The sequence below is a fragment of the Pezoporus occidentalis genome, unplaced genomic scaffold, assembly GCF_034315485.1.
Source record: "Pezoporus occidentalis ecotype Australia unplaced genomic scaffold, CSIRO_AGI_Poc_V1 ctg41, whole genome shotgun sequence".
Lineage (NCBI taxonomy): Eukaryota > Metazoa > Chordata > Aves > Psittaciformes > Psittacidae > Pezoporus > Pezoporus occidentalis.
The window spans coordinates 2,707,122-2,726,286 of NW_026915736.1; the positions used below are offsets into that span (position 1 = coordinate 2,707,122).

Sequence of the window (19,165 nt, forward strand, 5' to 3'; positions counted from 1 at the left end):
ATGTACTAATACTCCTAAATTTTTTAGTTTAGGGAGCTGATCAATTCTGAGAGCTCTTTTAAAGTGCTATTCCTTGTTTGGCTTTCCAAACCACAAGATGTATGCACTCGAAGTTAAATGAATTTTTAAGAGAAAGTCTCATAAGGCTGTGTGGGGGGCGTTGAGCTGAAGACACCTGGCCATGGTTAAAACGGACTTGGAAGGAAAATATATGTCTGGCATCCTTTGACTCATCTCATTTCTGTAGTGAGTATGGGGCCATTGCAGATTCATGTGGCAGTGTGCTGGATCACTTGGTAGGCATTGAGTGAAAAACTTGGTGTGACTGGATTTAGCAGTAGGAGTGTTGTGACAGGAGCGTTTTGATGTGTCCAGGCAAAACCTAATTGACCTTTTAAAAAGGAAGGGAGTGAGGAGGATGAAGGGAAGAGAGAATTTCCAAGTATAAATGGAAATTAAAAAGAACTGTACTATAACACTTTAAATAATTCTTTATAATACAGATATTCTGTTATTATTGTAATAAAACCCAGATATTTCTTTCCTCTCTTACAGCAGAACTCATCTACCGAATAGCTGAAATGTAGCAGGAATTGTGTTTTGAGGCAGTTCTGCATGTGGCTTTAATGTTACATGATAGGTAACATCTGGAGTAGTTGAAGTTAACAGGCTGAGGTTCAATACTTTTTTTCTTTTTTTTTTTCCCTCCTGTGTTATTGTGTTTTGTAAATACCATCTGGTAAGCCCCTAAGTTTGGGGTTTGGGTTGTTTTGTTGTGGTTTTTTTTTTTTTTTTTTTTTTTTTTTTTTGGAAAATAAACCAACTGACCTCTTCCCTCCTCATTTACCACATTTGTGTGTTTTTTTTAAAAAGAAAAAAGCCCAGCAGCTTGGGGGTCTAAAGGAGACATACCTAGGTGTTACTGCTTGTTGGTTTATTTTCAAAAGTATGGGGCTTCTATGGGATACTGTACATCCAAGAATAAAAATGCATAGTTCTGCTATTCGCGTAGCTGTTACTCCTGAAAGCGCATCTTGGGGTGGGGGGGGGGAGTACTTTATGTCTGAACTAAGGCAGTGGCTTAGTTGGTTCACTACAAATTGAACTCAGAACTTTAATTCCAGCTCACCACTTCAACCCCAAGAGCATTTACTCTCTTTTCTCTGCAGATAGGCCACCCAGCTGAAAAAGTACCTTTATCTGGGGGTAAGCTGCACCCACATCGTACTGGGACTTCAGTGGAACTTCCTTGTCCTTCATCCCTTACAAATTGAAGTTTGCTGCTGGGCAGTCGTGATAGTTGGCAGTAGTGTGAGCTGTTCGGTTCTGAGTTACTGTCGACTTATGTTCTTGTGGTGGTTCACGTTTCTCCTTGTCCAAAACACACACTGCATGCAGTGTGCTCTTTTCAGGTGCAGCTGAAAAAATTGCTTCAGCCTGAGAGATCTGCACTGTGAAAATTCCTCTTGTAAGGTTATGGTATCAGTTCATTGGAATGTTTATTGCATTTGTAAACCAGTAATTTTTCATACCATTTTCAGCTGGTGCCAAAAAGTATGGCCAGAGCAGTAACTTGAGTTAGTGTTGCTAGAGAAGTGTATACTTCAGAATTGGGAAACTTTGGTTTATTTTATTCAAGAAGTGCATGTTCTAAAATCATGTAACTTTCTGCACTTTGTGCCCTTTTTACTTCTTTTTTCTTTTTTTCTTTTTTTTTTTTTTTGGTAAGACTTTTGGAAAGGCTGCTATCTGAAGTGACAGCTTTAGTTGAGTGTAACATGTGCAGGAACTGAGATCATCTGTTTCCAAGGTTGCCCCAACCTTTCAGTCTATATTCAGTAGCTAAGATTGAGTGTCTGTGTACAGTAACTAAATTAAACTGCTCTTCAGCTCCATCTTCAGGCTTATATTCTCTGTAGGGTCCTGTCAGCAGAAAATGCGCCATGAAAGGGTGGATGAATGGTGAAGAGGTTGTGGTGGCTCTTTCCATAAACATGAGGGAGCTTCAAGAGTGGATTAGATCAAACAGTACTTGATAGGCTGTTTCCAACAAGATCCTCTGAAATCTAGTGTTGCCTCTACTATGGATGATACTGGAGACAGGTGATGCTTTGTCACCATGCAAACCAGGCATGCTTGATATCTGGCTTTCAGGTGGTCAAATGTAGGTGACTGGAACAGTGTGTGAAACAGTTGTTACTGAAACTGTGTCTGTAGTGAGAAAACTGAAACGCAAGAACTTTTTCATGTCAGATCACTGATAATGTACTCATTCTAAGGAGCAGGTATTAATTGTGAGTTGAACCTGTTTACTTACTGTGCAGTATCAGGAAGGTTTATGAAGCTTTTAGAAGTAACTGGGGGGGAAGGGAGCATAGAGAGCTGTGGTATTGTGGAGGGTTTTTTTTTGGTTGGTGTTTTTTTTGTGTGTGTGTGCTTTTCGGGGTTGTTTTGGGTTTTTTTGGGGGGTTTGTTTGTTTGTTTGTTTTTACTGTGTTTAAGCTGATGCCTCACTGGAAATGTCAGATTTTGCTCCTTCATGTAATAGTGCCACTAGTGCAATGTGGTCAGTGATACCAAAAGAAAGCATCCCACTATAAGCAGAAGCTGCTGCATGTACTAGAAGCAAGAGGGCAAAGGGAAAGACAGCAGTGTGAATTTGGTCTGCTAAAGGTATATTTACAGAAGGAAGAACTGAGAACAGGAAAAGATTTTAACACTAAGCTTTTCACAGTTTATGCTAGTATATGCAGCATGTGGAAAAATAACTTTGGATGAGATTCAATTCCTAATATACTCAGTTACTATATAAAGTTTAGGATCAATATGTTTCTTAATTCTTTTAAAATTAGCTCACTGGATTGTAAGATCACAAGGACAGGTTTTTACAACACTATGCATCAGCTCTGCCTGGTGATCAAAATTTCACATGAGGAATAATAGGATTTTTTCTTCTTAGAATATAGGTTTTGTGTGTCTTATGTGCCTGAGTTGCTTTTTCACCCCTCTTCATTCTTGATTTCTTGCAAAGTCTTTGCCATTTTTGCTTTTGTCCACAATAATTGCAGATTTTCCTTAGTGGATGTGTTCATGAAACGTTCTTAGCTATACATGCTGTTTTGAGACACAGGAGGTAAGCGGACATGACTGGTTGTGCAGAAAATCTGTGGTGGAAGTAGATTGCTTGCTTCAGATTTCCAGAGGTAGAGTGATCAGGTGTTGTCATTTTATATCACTCAAATCCTTAGCAATTTACCTTGTAATATGACACACAGAACTCGGTGAATTGCCATTAGTGGTTTTGGATGTTGACTGTGATATGAATAACAGATGAAACAAGAATGCTATATCCTCACAGAAGACCTACTATCTGATTTCCATGTTCTGTTTCTGTTTTTTTGCTGATCATATCAGAGCCTCTTTTCAAATAAAGATACTTAATAAAAAGGCAGATTATCTGTATAGAAACAGTGTATACGCATCCAGAAAAACATTGGAGTGGCAGAGCCTGTGCAGGAAATAGTATTAGAAACTGGGAATTTTTTAGTGACTGTTTTACAGTGTCAGTTTGATTATGGCCTGAGTAACAGATTTTAAGATTTTGGGAATGCTAAGGTACATACGAAGTATTTTATTACTTAAGCTAATTGAACTATCTCAGAGTAATGAGTGACAAGATGCAGGGGAAGTTTGAGAATGAAAATGTGGATTTAGAAGAAATACAGTAATGCATCATGTGATTTTTTTTTTAATTTATTTTTTTTTACCCAGTTTTAATAATTGTATGATGGCTTTTGACTAAAAAGTTTGTGTTGAAATTGCTGACTGTTGGGTAACGTAAGTGGAGATTCAGTGTATTAAATGTGATGTATCGATGTCTGGAACTTACAGTTCATACTTAAATTTATATGATTCCTGCTTTTTATTCAGTTGAGAAATACGTTCTTTGTATAATGGAGGCAGATGAAATCATACTTGGCTTTTTCTTTGTGCCACTTGAATGTAACACGGTGTCCTGCATGGTGTAGGCAGAGGGGGCTGTTGCAGAGCAGTTTTTAAGCAGGTCTGAATTATGGTTGTTCATTCTTAGTTTCTGTGTGCCAGCACTCTGCCTGTGTGATATGCCAGTTGAGGAAGCAGATCCAAGAAAGAAAAATGGGAGGAGGAAGGGAAAGGATTATTAGTTTTTGGGTGTCTCCTTCTGCCTGTGCTGGCCTGCTGCCTGGCCACATGAGCACCCATGCAAGCACAAAGGAGGGGCAACGCTGTTTGGCTAGGAGTGGGCTGTGATCTTGGCAAACTGTGTTCTCATTGGCCTTAATACCCATCATTAACTCCTTCCATCTTCCACTGATGATGTGGGAAGGAATGGGAAGATTCAGTTCATAAACAATTGGCTTCGAGGCTGGTGCTACAGGCAGGGCTTTGGATTCTTTGATAACAGCTGGTTTTATAGGGCACCAGTCTGGACAATGACAATTGAGAAAGGTTTGTCTCACAGAGGCAAAAGGATGCTGGGGCACGAATTAGCAGGGCTCATTTGGAGAGCTTTAAACTAGATTCGAAGGGGGATGGGGTTGTAGCTGGGCTTGCCCCAGTGGGGCAGTGCTCCAGAATTAATGAAGAGTGGGAGGCTCCTATAATCCTAGGGTGAAATCGGTGTGCTCAGCTCGCTCCCTGAAATGTCTGTACACCAATGCACGCAGCATGGGAAATAAGCAGGAGGAGTTGGAAACCTGTGTTAAGTCAGGAGACTATGATCTGGTGGCAATTACAGAGACGTGGTGGGACAGCTCACATGACTGGAATATAGTCATGGAGGGCTATGTCCTTTTCCGAAAAGACAGGCCAGGCAGGAAGGGTGGTGGGGTTGCTCTTTATGTGAGGGAGGAACTACAATGCACCGAGTTCTGTCCGGGGACAGATGACGAGCGAGTTGAGAGTCTGTGGGTGAGAATTAAGGGGCAGGCTGGCAGGGGGCATACTGTTGTAGGTGTCTGTTACAGACCACCAGATCAGGGTGAGGAAGTTGACGAGGCCTTCTACAGGCAGCTGAGAGCGGCCTCACAGTCACAGGCTGTGGTCGTCGTGGGGGATTTTAACTTCCCTGATGTTTGCTGGAAGGACCACTCAGCAACCCAGCCGCAGTCCAGGAGGTTCCTCCAGTGTATGGATGATAACTTCCTCCTGCAAATGGTGGATGAGCCGACCAGGAGAGGAGCGCTGCTGGATCTCATCCTCACTAACAAGGAGGATCTGGTTGAAGCAGTAAGGGTTGAGGGCTGCCTTGGTTGCAGCAACCACGAGATGGTGGAGTTCAGGATCTTGTGTGGTAGGACTAGGAGAATACCAAGTAGAATTGCAACCCTGGACTTTAGCAGGGCAAACTTTGGCCTTTTCAAGCAATTGCTAGGGGAAATCCCATGGGCAAGGCTGCTTGAAGGTAAAGGGGCCCAAGATAGTTGGTTGACATTCAAGGACTGCTTTTTCCGTGCTCAAGATCGGAGCATCCCGACACGTAGGAAGTCAAGGAAGAGGGCCAAGAGACCTGCGTGGCTAAATAGGGAATTGCTGGGTACGCTCAAGTGGAAGAGGAGAGTTTACAGGTCATGGAAGGAGGGGCTGGCCACTTGGGAGGAATATAAGGCTGCTGCTAGAGGATGTAGGAAGGCAGCTAGGAGGACTAAGGCATCCTTAGAATTAAACCTGGTGAGAAGGGTCAAGGACAGCAAAAAGAGCTTTTTCAAATACATGGCAGACAAAACTAACACCAGAGGCAATGTAGGCCCACTGATGAACGGGATGGGTGCCCTGGTGACAGAAGATACAGAGATGGCAGAGTTACTGAATGCCTTCTTTGTCTCTGTCTACTCTGCTGCAGGCAGTCCTGAAGAGCCCTGTACCCCTGAGACCTTAGATGAAGTCAGGTCGACGGAGCAGTTTGCCTTAGTCGATGAGGAATGGGTTAGAGATCAGTTGAGCAATCTGGACATCCATAAATCCATGGGTCCAGATGGGATGCACCCGCGGGTGCTGAGGGAACTGGCGGAAGTCATTGCTAGACCACTCGCCATCATCTTTACCAAGTCTTGGGAAACGGGAGAGGTGCCTGAGGACTGGAGGAAAGCAAATGTCACTCCGGCCTTCAAAAAGGGCAAGAAGGAGGACCCGGGTAACTATAGACCGGTCAGCCTCAGCTCCATCCCTGGGAAAGTGATGGAACACCTTATCCTTGGTGCCATCTTAAGGCATATCAAGGATAAGAGGGTTATGAGGGGCAGTCAACATGGCTTCACCAGGGGGAAATCATGTTTGACCAATCTCTTAGCCTTTTATGAGGAAATAACACGGTGGATGGATGATGGCAGAGCGGTAGATGTGGTCTACCTTGACTTCAGCAAAGCCTTTGACACAGTCTCCCACAGCATCCTCACGGCTAAATTGAGGAAGTGTGGTCTGGATGATCAGGTAGTGAGGTGGACTGCGAACTGGCTGAAGGAGAGAAGCCAGAGAGTTGTAGTCTATGGGGCTGAGTCTAGTTGGAGGCCTGTAACTAGTGGAGTGCCTCAAGGGTCAGTACTGGGACCGGTATTATTTAATATATTCATCAATGATTTAGATGAGGGAATTGAGTGTACTATCAGCAAGTTTGCTGATGACACTAAGCTGGGAGGAGTGGCTGACACGCCAGAAGGCTGTGCTGCCATCCAGCGAGACCTGGACAGGCTGGAGAGTTGGGCAGGGAATAACTTGATGAAATATAACAAGGGAAAGTGTAGAGTCCTGCATCTGGGCAGGAACAACCCCAGGTTCCAGTATAGGTTGGGAAACGACCTGTTAGAGAGCAGTGTAGGGGAGAGGGACCTGGGGGTCCTAGTGGACGACAGGATGACCATGAGCCAACACTGTGCCCTTGTGGTTAAGAAGGCCAATGGTATCCTGGGGTGTATTAGAAGGGGGGTGGTTAGTAGGTCGAGAGAGGTCCTCCTTCCCCTCTACTCTGCCCTGGTAAGACCCCATCTGGAATATTGTGTCCAGTTCTGGGCCCCTCAGTTCAAGAAGGACAGGGAGCTGCTGGAGAGAGTCCAGCGCAGGGCAACAAAGATGATTAAGGGAGTGGAGCATCTCCCTTATGAGGAAAGACTGAGGGAGCTGGGTCTCTATAGTTTGGAGAAGAGGAGACTGAGGGGTGACCTTATAAGTGTCTATAAATACATAAAGGGGGAGTGTCACGAGGATGGAGCCAGGCTCTACTCAGTGGCAAACAATGATGGGACAAGGGGTAATGGGTACAAACTGGAACACAAGAGGTTCCACTTAAACTTGAGAAGAAACTTCTTCTCAGTGAGGGTGACGGAACACTGGAACAGGCTGCCCAGGGAGGTTGTGGAGTCTCCTTCCCTGGAGACATTCAAAACCCGCCTGGACACATTCCTGTGTAACATTATCTAGGTGTTCCTGCTCCGGCAGGGGGATTGGACTAGATGATCTTTCGAGGTCCCTTCCAATCTCTAGCATACTGTGATACTGTGATTAATGTAACACCAGGATCTGGCCACGAAGTGTTGTGCAGGCTTGATGCTGTGATAATGTGGTTTTACAGTTTTTGATTGTTACAAAAACTGAGCAGAACAAATCTGTGCAAGTTGGAGATGAACAGAAATCAGAGTAGAAACATTCTGATTCTTTTCTGTTCTTACAACCAAGCGCTTTCTAATTCAATTTTAGGTAAGCTTGGTCTGTATCACTGTCCTTTGGTGTCTGAACATTGAAAAGCAGACAGTAGTAGAAATTCTGTGTAGTGAAGACAATGGAGGAGTTGAGTTTGGAACAGCATGCATGATTTTTAACAATTTGAGGATAGTGAACCTTTGCAATTTGACTTATTTACTCTGTTCTGAAATGTCTTTGAAGACAAAGGATTGCTAGTAGCTCTAAGTAAAGCCCTGTTTAGAAAGTGATAGACGATGCTATGACATGTTAGATTCCTTGACTTTTAATCCTCCAAGATGTGAGCTGACAGCATTTTTTCAGAGCTGTTGAACGAATCTACATTGCCTTGATGTGACAAGTAATAATATCAGTGCTGAATATGCTGGACTAGCAGTTCTCGCATGCGCAAACATTAGAGAGGGGTTTCTGTGCAAGACCTAAGCTCCTAAACTGATAAAATGCACCTGGTTCCTCTCTCTTCCTGGCTGGGTTAGTTCCAGCATTGCTGGTGATAGGAGAAGGGAGCTGGTGGCAGGTAGATAGTAAGCCAAGAAAAGAAAGCAATAGAGATGGGAGAAGATAAAAGAAGGCAGAGATAAAGATGTGAACAGAAGGACTTGATGGAAGGAGGACTCAACTGGGAAGGTTCCAAATCATGCTTTAGGTTTTATGATACTGGTGATATCATATGGAAGATTTACAATTGTCCTATTGTTCCACCAAATTTAAAGACGTTTATGTTCTTTAAGAATTTTTTTTTTGTAAGCATGGAAGGTTTCTCTGCCTAATTGTCTCTTAGATTACTAGTGAATATATAATTCAGTTAAAAAAGTCACTGACATAATGGAATCTTTTGAGTATTTTTCCAGTGTACACTATGTATAAAGAGATGGGGGGGAGGGGTTGGCACATTTGGGCAGAAGATTATGGAAGCTAAGCTTTCAGTAAAACTCTAGTTGTGCTTCTGTATCAGATCTTAAATTTTTGTCGTACCAAATTTCACTAAAATAAAACTTTTACTAATCTTTACATATTGTAAGCTATAAACTTGTATCTTTTTACTAGAATCGGGGCAAATCACAAATCTGCAGTTCAGGTGATGTGGATTTTATTGCAGGGGATGAAAACACTCCTCAGCATTACATTGTCTCATTTGTGGTGGCTTTGTAATTCAGAATTTGTCATTCTGTTGTTCTGTGCTCTGTCTGGACTGTGGAATTAAGAGTTGTCTCTATCAATTTGTAGCTGTGATCTTTCGTTTGCCCATATGAAATTTCCTCTGCGTCCTTTTAGAGCAGAATCCCAAAAGATGACTTCTGTGTTCCATTTATCAAGTTTCTAATATGTACAGTAAAAAAAAAACCCAACAACTGTAGGGAATGTGAGGGAGCGAGCTTATAGGCTGGCTTTCTGTGGAGCAATGCCTAGGTGTTAGAGGAGAGCTGAAATGGAAATTGTCTTCTCTAGTGAATCTTCCTGGGGAAGATTTCCAGAGTAGCTCCCCTCTTGTTAAACTTAGAAATCCTCGGGTTAGAGCTACCATATATCATTTTTTAATGTTGTATGTAGGGAAGTAACAGTTCTGGGAAGTAGTATGTTTTCCTGGTCTGGTGATTGGGTGGAAATCCTCATGAAAAACCCATGCTGCCTGCAGCTCAGAAGCAAGGCATCTCTGGGTGAAAGAATAAATGTGTTATTTGACTCCTAGAAAGCAGGGCTGCAGCCTAAGGGATCTGGAAAGAAGGCACAGTGCTGAAGGCAGCAGTCTCAGAGATGTGCTTCAGCTCATAACGGAACATTTAGAAATGAGTTTGTTTTTTGAATAGAATAGGTAAGAGTAGGTTCCTGAAAATCAGTAGTGCTTTTATAAAGCTTAAAAGGTTGGGGAGTTCTTGCATTTGGTTTGGGAGAGGCCTCTTTAAAGCACCACTGTAGTTTCTGAAGTTGAAAGATGAGGAATAAAAAAGGAAGAAAGGTGCTAAAAGGGGATGGATGGTAACAGCACTTAGATTCAGCCTACTGTTGTTCTCCAGGACTATAGGGGGCAAGATAAAAATAGCAAGGGAGGGAGGCCAGGCTTTTAAAGGAGAATACAGTAATTGAACCTTTTAATTGGAAGCTTGCTCCCTTTTTACTTAAAACTGTATCTTTACGTCACAGCAAGCAAGGGCAGAGCAAGAAGAGGAATTCATCAGTAACACTCTATTTAAGAAGATTCAAGCTCTGCAGAAAGAAAAAGAAACACTTGCAGTAAACTATGAAAAGGAAGAGGAATTTCTCACTAATGAGCTGTCAAGAAAACTGATGCAGGTAAGTGGTGCCTTTCCTGACATTTCTCCCAAGAGCCTTGGGACCAACTGCCTGGTGGCTGAACTTTTTTGTTAGTGTGACTGCAGTCAGAGTGATGTAGTCAGGTTGTAGCTGTTGTAAAGCTGATGCTTAATAAAAGCTAAGTACAAGAAGTGTAGTAAGTAAGTGGTTTTTAATATGTTGCTTTAAAGTTTCCCTCTGCAAACTCATGGTGTTGAGAAACTGAAAGTTGGTACAGAGGTGCAAAGGAATGGATGTAGCTTAAAGTAAATGTTCACTGTCTCACAGAAAAGAGTTACTGGTTAATTTAAAATGTTAATGAAACACACTTTTTTTCTGGAATATTTGATATTTAACAGGAGTCTTGAAATATTGAACTTTATATACAAGAATATGCAGTGATGCTTGAAGGAGACTGTCTACATACAGATACTAAGTTTATCCATACTTTTAAAGAAACCAGTTGCTTCTCTTGAATTAAAACACATCAGTTGTGTGCTAAAAGTAAAAAGTTGAAGATGTTAGGACAATTTATGTCAGAGGAACTTCTTTTCATTAGCAAAGTTGCTAATGGTTTGAAAGTGGGTAAGTTTTGAAAGTGTTGTACATGCTTGCCCTATTCTGATAGAGTCGCCTAAGTAACTGCTTTTGGCCTCTCTCTTAGGAAATAGGGTACTAAGGTAAATTGTTGGTGTGATGCACTGTGGCATTTTTTTGTGCCATTACTTACAAGCTTTGTCATGAAAAACTAGTCAATTTGAAAGAACCTAATTTGTATGTTGTAAGCATTTATTATGTTCTGCACCTGGAGTCTTTAGGCATGTTTATCTCTACAGTTAGGAAATACACTGTAAACCATGTTAGAGCTAATCCTGTCTAATGCTTTTGCTACTGAAAACTGATACTTACTGTGGCTTTGTCTGTTTGGTGCCTATTATCACATAGTAAGTTAAGTATGAAGATAAAATATTATCCATCTAGTATTACTATTTCCCCTTGCTGTTATTGAGGACTGACAAGAATGTTTCTGAATAAGACATGCATTTCCTTTCAAAGTCATGCATTTTTATGAAAAACAGAGAAGCAGATGGTAGTAAAATAGGGACATTGAGTGTTCTTTTCTAATAGAAATAAGATGTAGATATTGCTGTAGGAAGAGTTTCCCACAAAAGTCTCTTTGAGTAAAGGGAGAAATTGTGTGTTGAGCAATGTTCACAGGATGGTTGAGGTTAGAAGGGACCACTGCTGGTCATCTAGGCCAACCTCTGTACTCAAGCAGGGTCACCTAGAGCACATTACTCAGGTTTGTGTCTTGATGGATCTCAATTATCTGCAGAGAAGGAGACTCCACAACTTCTCTGGGCAACCTATTTGAATGCTCAGTCACCCTCACAGTAAAGAAGTTCTTCAAGAACTCAGGTGGAACTCCCTGTTTTTTAGCTTATGCCCATTGCCTCTCACCTGGCACCACCAAGAAGAGTCTGGCTCAGGGAGCTGAGGTGAGGCTGACTGGCCTGTAGTTCCCAGGGTCATCTTCCTTGACCTTTTTGAAAACTGGGGTGATATTTGCCTTCTTCCAGTCCTCAAGCACCTCTCCTGATTGCCATGACATTTCACAGATGATCAAGAGTAGCCTAGTGATGATGTCTGCCAGTTTCCTCAGCACTCGTGTGCATCCATCAGGGCCCTTGGACTTGTGAATGTCAAGTTTGTCTAAGTATTCTCTGACCCAGTCCTTCTCAGCCAAGGGAAAGATTTCTCTTCTCCCTGGTCTCCTGGGTCAGGGATTCTTGAGGGCTGGCCTTGGCGTTGAAGACTGAAGCTAATGTTTAGTTGAAAGGGGTATGTGGAAACTGGTTACAGAACCGTTTACCTGGGACTGTTCTATATATTGTGTAGAGCAAAGTAAAACTTAAGTTTTTTTAAAGTAAAAGCATGAATTACACTTGGTTTGGCCAAAGAGTTTTGAACTCATGTAGTGACCTTGCATACAAATTCGTTCTGCACAAGTTCTGCAGCAGCTAAATTGATATATCTAGTAATTGCTTAAAATACGCTTAGTCTTTTTCCTAGAAGTCTATTGAGATTGCTTTAAAGCTGTATCTTTAACAGTTCTTAAATCACTAATATTATACAAAATAGGTTCACACCTTAAAGGGTGTAACTTCTTTCTCACTAGTGGGAGAAATATTCAGAGAAGCACATAAATCTGAAACAGAATGCAGGTATAAAACTGATGAAGTTGCTCTCTCCTGTACAGCAGCTGAAAAAAGTTCTCAGTTATGGATTCAATGTCATCCTGTGAACATCATCTAGCTTTCAGTTGGCAAGCTGCAAGTTTCTGCTGAAAGAAAGTAACTACATAGCTGCAACTATAATAATGTGCAGGTAGAATTCTGACCACCACCTGCTGTTATTAAACAGTATCTCAGCCTACAGCCTTACACTTCATTTCACATGGCCTTCCTGTAGGTCTCATTTAGCATTTGATAAATGTGGTCATGTCAACCAGAAGGTTTTAAAAGGTGATAATTCTTAAATGCACCTCTGTTCCTAATTGTTAGTCCTACAACTGTGGAGTTTCTCTCATCATCTTAGGTAGCAGTTTTTGGAAGTAAATTCTGAGTTTGATTTCTGTTTAAATATTGGCACAGCTTACTTGGAGAACTGATGTCAAAATCCTGTTGATGTTGGTAGTGGTTGTACCTATGAGGGTGAGTGGCGTGGACTGTCTTGCTTACAGTTTCACCTCTTACCTGCAGTGCACAGAGGAGAGGATGTTAAGGGATATATCAAAGCTCTAGTGCAAAGCATATTTAAGCTGTGTCAAAGGAATCTGCTGACTCAGCAGATTTTGTAGTCCACACATCTGGGTGACTTTTCAAACCTGGCTCAAGACTTGCAGTACAGGTGGAGGACTTGTTTGTTTGCTCTAAAACAAACAGTTAATATTAAAACTAATATTCTGTTTGTGTGTATGCTGAATGTAGATCTCATTTCATGGCTTGATTACGTCTTTGATGTGAAAAACTTGCTGTGTAATGCAAAAAACTGTATGTAAATGTATTCTTCTAAACTCTAGCAACATGCTTATAAGTTATGCAAAAGAAATGGTCCTGTCCCTTGAAGAGCTTACTTGTAGAATTAGGAAACATTTGAATATTAGAATATGTTTCCACAAAAATAATTTTCTATATAGTGATCATGGATCTAGTAAGTTGATATTAGAATATTGGTGAGTTGCAGACAATTTTCTTAAGTAGCATAGAACTGAAAATAATATTGACATGGATTTTTGTTTTCGGAAAGCTTATCTGTTTGGAAATTTTGATTTTTTTATTTTTTTTTTAAATTATGAATTCTGGAAGTTATACCCATGTTGACTGCTAGATAAAATGTCTGAGAAGAGAAACTTCTGATACTACAAATAAACTCATTTTGTGGGCATTATTAGCGCACATCACATAGTCAACTGAGTATTTATTATGGTATCTTTTCTAGTTCAGAATACTCTTCCAATTATGTAGGTGAAGTGCTAAATTCCTAACTGATGTTTTTCAGATAGGAAGTTAAAATAATTACAATTTACTTTATTTTTTCCTGAGATGTGAGTGTGCCAATACTTACCATTACCTACTAGAATGTAGCCATTCTGTCTTTATTAGAGGATTCGAGACTGATGAAGCAGTTACAAGGCTAATAACAAATTGGTAAATGCCCACTTCTTTTTTTGGTATCTTGGCTCTGGAGAGAATTCTAGCTGAATTAGATGTAGACATGGGATGATGACAAAACTAGAAATACAGTAGTCTCCAGTGGAAGTGTGGACAGTAATTGATTGCTCCACTGTTTTTTGCTATTTGGAGTTAAACTCTTAATCTCTTGTGTTTGCCAGGCAACACTGGTCTGACCTGGAACTAGACTTTCAAAATCCATGCCGTCAGACATCGTGCATCAGATGGCTTCCTGCTTTTTGTATGACTAAGGGAGAAAAAAATGCATATGGATTTGTTTTGTCTGGGACTTTGCTTTTTGGAACAGAGGGAGGGGTGTACTTCTGGTAAACTGCATATGATTTATAGTCTCTTAATTTTTCGAATGTTTGCTAGTCTGTGGCTGTGTCAAAATTACTGCCATATTATTCAGTTGAAAGCCACCTAGCAGAGGGACCCTTTTCATAGTGCCTGTGTGTTTCTTGCTTTGTCAAATCTTTGTCACAATTGTAGGGGTTTGTGCATCACATTGAGTGGCATCTGGAATGAGCTCTCAGGATGTTAAAATATTTTAAATGCGAAAGTCGTCTGCCAGAGCATGAGCTGCCAGGCTTCTCATTAACAGCATAACAAGAGTTTCCCAGTTCAGCATGATGTGCATTGCTATTATAAAACAGTTACATCAGGTTTTCAATATTGTAAGAAATTAATTTTGAAACATTTTACTGTATGACGGATTGATTCTAAACATACACAGTAGCACATAAAAAGAAGGTGTTTTCACTGGAATAAAACTCTTCCTGCTGCCAGGCTTTCTGGTGCCATACCATTGCTTGATATTATCTGTTTATAACTGTGTGGCATTACCTTTTACTGCCACTATAGTAAATGTTTATGCTTTTACTAGTTAAATTTCCTTTGTTCAGCATAATTTTTAATTTGCTAGGCTGAATGATAGGGAGAGGAAGGAGCCCATGCATCTCAGCAGAGGCTTTTGAAGTAGACAGAAGCTTTTCATCACGTACATTCCTGATAAAGTTCTTACAGGCCTTGTATATATTCACCCTATTTTCCCATCTACTTTCTCTAATGATAATTTTATCTACCTGATGAAGGCTCTGGCAAGTTTGGAATAATATTTTTAGAGTCCTCTATCCCTAGTCATTATAGAATGGTAGCAATATTTTGCAGAGTATCATTAGAAGTGTTTTGATGCAGCCTCTGTGCTTACATCTGTGGATGTGGACTTGTTGAGATTTTGTTTTGAAATTTAAAGTAGTATATCTTGAAAATTTTATCTTTTGTGAAACAAGGCTGCTCAGAAGAATAATTAAATTTTAATAATATTTGAACTTAAAGACAATTATTCCTTAAATCCTGCATCATGCCTTTTCAAAATCAACTACAGATTTTTTTTCAATATCTTTATACTTTTGGAAGTGCAGATTGGTCCAAGTGTCTGTCCTTGAAAGTAAAATGTTTCAACATGCCAAGATAATAGCATAATGTGTAATCAGGCAGATTAAGTAATTGGGAGGCTATACAGAACTATTTCTCATGCAAGTCTAATTCTTGACAATCCTTGCAAAAACTGTATGTGTGTAAACATTAGCTATTACCTTTCCTGATCTCCAAAATGCAGTGAGTCAGCTCAAGGATGCAAATGTGATTGTGCAGAATAAACAGAGTCAGCGCATCCGTCGTTTATTTGATGAACATCTGGACATAAATAGGAGGCAAACTGCTGATACAGATTTGTTAATAAATAGGACTTTCAGGATGCAGCAAAGGAGGAATTGGACAACATTTGAGGGCTGGAGTACTAAAAATAGGCTGTTCAGTACAATGTACAAGATCATAGTCTGGGGGATAAAGGAGGGCTATATTTTTAAGGGGGTGCTTCATCTATTACTTTCGTTATTTCACGAAACAACTTTTTGCTGTCCCAGAATAAGCCAGTATAGTAAGGAAGTAAGGTAAGTGTGGTCCTTCATTGTATCAGGAAACTTATTTCTGTGGAGATAGAAGGACATTACTGCACTTCTATAGGACTTAGCATAAGTAACACATGTACTTTTTCTGCTGCTTTGTATTTGATAACGCTATTCTCACTTCAAAGTATCAGCTGTCTCTCTTGCACCTAATTATTTCTGATCTTACATACCTGAAAATTCTCCCAGTATTTCTCCTGCAGTTTTTATGGGCATTTCAAGGTCTGCAAGACATTGTCATCAAGGTGACACTTTCTAACACACTTTTTCCTTCTCTTTAGCTGGCAGCCGTAGGTGTATCTGTAAACAGCTGTTGCTGTAACTGCATATAATTAAAACCAGTTTGAAAATACTAAATAAAATTATAGAAGTGTAGAATAAACACTGTCCACGAGCATTTTACGAGTGGATGTTTTCTCATTGTTAGCAATTCTGGTTTTCAGTGTTAGGGTTTCAGCATTAACTGGTTTTCTAGTATTTTGGTTTGTTCTTATGATCCCATCAAATAAGAGAGAAAAAATCTTACTCAATTATGAGTGACAGACACCATTAATATGTATTTTTTGATGTATTATTAGTATTTTTCTTCCACTCTGAATAATAGTGTGAAGGGGAGTAGCACGATGAAGTGGGCTCATCAGAATGTCCAGGAGGGCTGTCAAGTTATAACCCCTTTTAGCACTCCACTAGCAGCTTTCTGATCAGTGGGAATGGTCTTTTGGCTGCAAGTGTGTTCACGCTCCTGAGGCAAGGTTTAGTCGATCCTACACAGCAGCTGCAGATCAGCCTCATCAGTTCCCGTGTGATAGAAATTCCACCACGTTTTAAAAAGAATGATTGCACAGGCAAGATTGTGCAGTTGCAGCTCAATTTTTGTAAGTAATATGGTACTCGCATTTGCATGAAGCACACAAGAGCAAGAAACTGTTAAGTTGGTTTGGGGTGCCTTCACAGGACTGTATGATTTTTCCTGACTCACTTGGCTGTCTGCAAATACTACCAGTCCCCAGCCACATGCTTTTTGTTAGCAACAGTTTAGGCCGAGTGAGAGATTCTGGCTATATGCCTTTTCACACAGCTTAATTTGCTAATTAAATATAAGCTGATTACAGCAACTGGCTTTCATCTCAATTTTTAGCTAGGTAATAAAATTAAAAAAACCTAAAACCCAGAAGCATCTAGCTTTTTTTAATTAAGGAAAGTGAAGATTAAGGAAAGTGCAGCAAATACCTTGAGCTAGGTGGTAATCCGCATGCTGTCTGCTGTATGTGGTGGAATCACCATCCCTGGAAGTGTTCAAAAAACGTGTAGATGAGGCCCTTAGTGGCATGGTTTAGTGGTGGACTTGGCAGTTCTGAGTAAAGGTTGGACTTGATCTTAAAGGTCTTTTCCAACCTAGTTGATTCTGTGATTTTAAGCTTTCAGCTGCCTGGGAGAAGGAAGTGCTAAGACCTGCATTTTATGTTTTTGGCAGCTCCTGAGATGATGCATTTAGATTAAAATTAATGCTTTTGTGAATCATATAGTTTTTTTTACTTTTGAGGTGTCTATATTGTGTATGCTACATATATTGTATCTATTTTCATTTGACTTTATTAAATGTTTGGAAATGTAGTTTACTTCAATCTACTCTGAAAATAGAATACAGTTTAAAATATGGATTTTTTTTTTGAAGGGCTGTTAGGTGGGTTGTACATTTTGAAGTCTTTTAAGAAGGATTATCAATAGAGAATTTAATGTGCAATAAGAATAAATGTATAAATAAATAAAAGCTGTATAATGTTTCATGCTTCTATGTGTTTAAAATACTTCCATGTCTTCCAAATTTTTAGCTGCAGCATGAGAAAGCTGAATTGGAGCAGCATTTAGAGCAGGAACAGGAATTTCAAGTGAACAAACTGATGAAGAAGATCAAAAAACTGGAAAATGATACAATTTCGAAGCAGCTCACCCTGGAGCAGGTAACTCCTTATCTTCAGAATTATATAAGTCATGCTTCTTGTTGCCATTCATCAGCTTCCACTCTCACACTGCTAGTGGGAAAGACTGTTACTTCTAAGGAGGTTAAGCTCTACAATAGATAATGCGCATGTGGTCTAGTGATCTAGGACAAATTTTTGTGGCAGCTTGGATCGCATAGGACTTAAACCGCGAGATGTCAGCTGTGTGTGTATACTTAAAAAGATTTGAGAATTTACGATGTCCAACTCATTTTCTCCCAAAACAGTTGTGAAAATTACAGAAATAAAACACCATGTTTTTTTTTCCTCGTATTTCTGCTGCAAGTTTAGACATTGGAACTGCTCTTACGGTTAATTTTAGGCATGTGCATTAAAACACCTCAGTGGCATTAGCAGAAGTCCTTTTGACTGAAGGCAAACTGATGAAATATACAGGCTTGTTAAAGAGCTTCATTTTTTTTCTGGCTTGTGGAAGCTCAGTAATTTGGATGGTATGAATATTTAAATTACTACCAGTTTTGTATGACTCTCCTATTTCTGTTGACATTGTGGGTAAAATAATTAATGGTTATTTTTATGAAAAAATAGGTTTTCTTGACTCTTATGCTAACATTCTGTATGTAGAGATCTATGGGACAAATTAAAAAAACAGAAAGATAGAATGATGCCGTTGCCAACAAATCTTTATTCAATATGGAAATTAACATGAAATTGAAATAACTCTCTTAGCCACAAGGTGGTGGTGGTGGCTACTTAATCAAAATGCAAAGTAAGCTTACATACAAAGCTGGTTTCTCTTTGAAATGTTGGCATGAGCCAGAGCTAAAATCTTAATGGTAGTTATTTTTGTATCATTGTTCTGGGCAGACAGACTTGGGAAATCATAAAATTTGAAACTTAATTGTTACATTTGAAAGTCAATGATAGATTGTTCAAAAAGCAAGGGTATTCAAAGGCCTTTCATGTATGATCTTGAAAACTTAACTTAGTTAATGAAAATGTTAAATTTGTCTGTCGGTTTTACTTAGAAATTCCATTCGCATTTATAGGGAATGCAATATGTACCTTTGTTTTCCCTTACAGTAAGGTATAGTATATCTCAAGTAACTTTGAACTTCATTTCTTCTCTTACACAAATTAAAAAAAAGCTTATTGTTTTGAGTTACTGGCTGGGCCTAAACTAGGACAGCTCATTAACCAGCTGAAGCAACAGCCTTTGGGGCATGTGCCACACCTAGTAAGAAACAACCAAAAGTTGTGAGCAAAGCAACATTGCCTTTATTGTACACATAAGAAATTAAGTAAGAGATATTGCCACGATGCTTCAGCATAACCTTTTGGACGCATGTTTAAACAGGGCTTGGAAGAAGTATTTCGGCAATGCTTTGAACATAATCAAGGGCTGCATCACTAGATCTATCACTGTAATCAGTGAGTAGATAGTTACAACGTATGTTCACTAAGCTATTTTTAAAAT

At 39.9% G+C, this 19,165-nt stretch overlaps 1 protein-coding gene across 2 annotated transcripts in view; it reads left to right on the forward strand.

Annotated features, from left to right (window-relative positions):
* The window catches only part of CCDC6 (coiled-coil domain containing 6), a 51,021-nt gene that overhangs the window by 12,845 nt on the left and 19,011 nt on the right, over positions 1 to 19,165 (forward strand). For both annotated transcript variants that reach the window (XM_062634028.1, XM_062634029.1), the window contains exons 2-3: positions 9,874 to 10,023; positions 17,560 to 17,688. In XM_062634028.1, the coding sequence (XP_062490012.1) occupies positions 9,874 to 10,023; positions 17,560 to 17,688 (279 nt within the window). The remainder of the gene's footprint in view (positions 1 to 9,873; positions 10,024 to 17,559; positions 17,689 to 19,165) is intronic.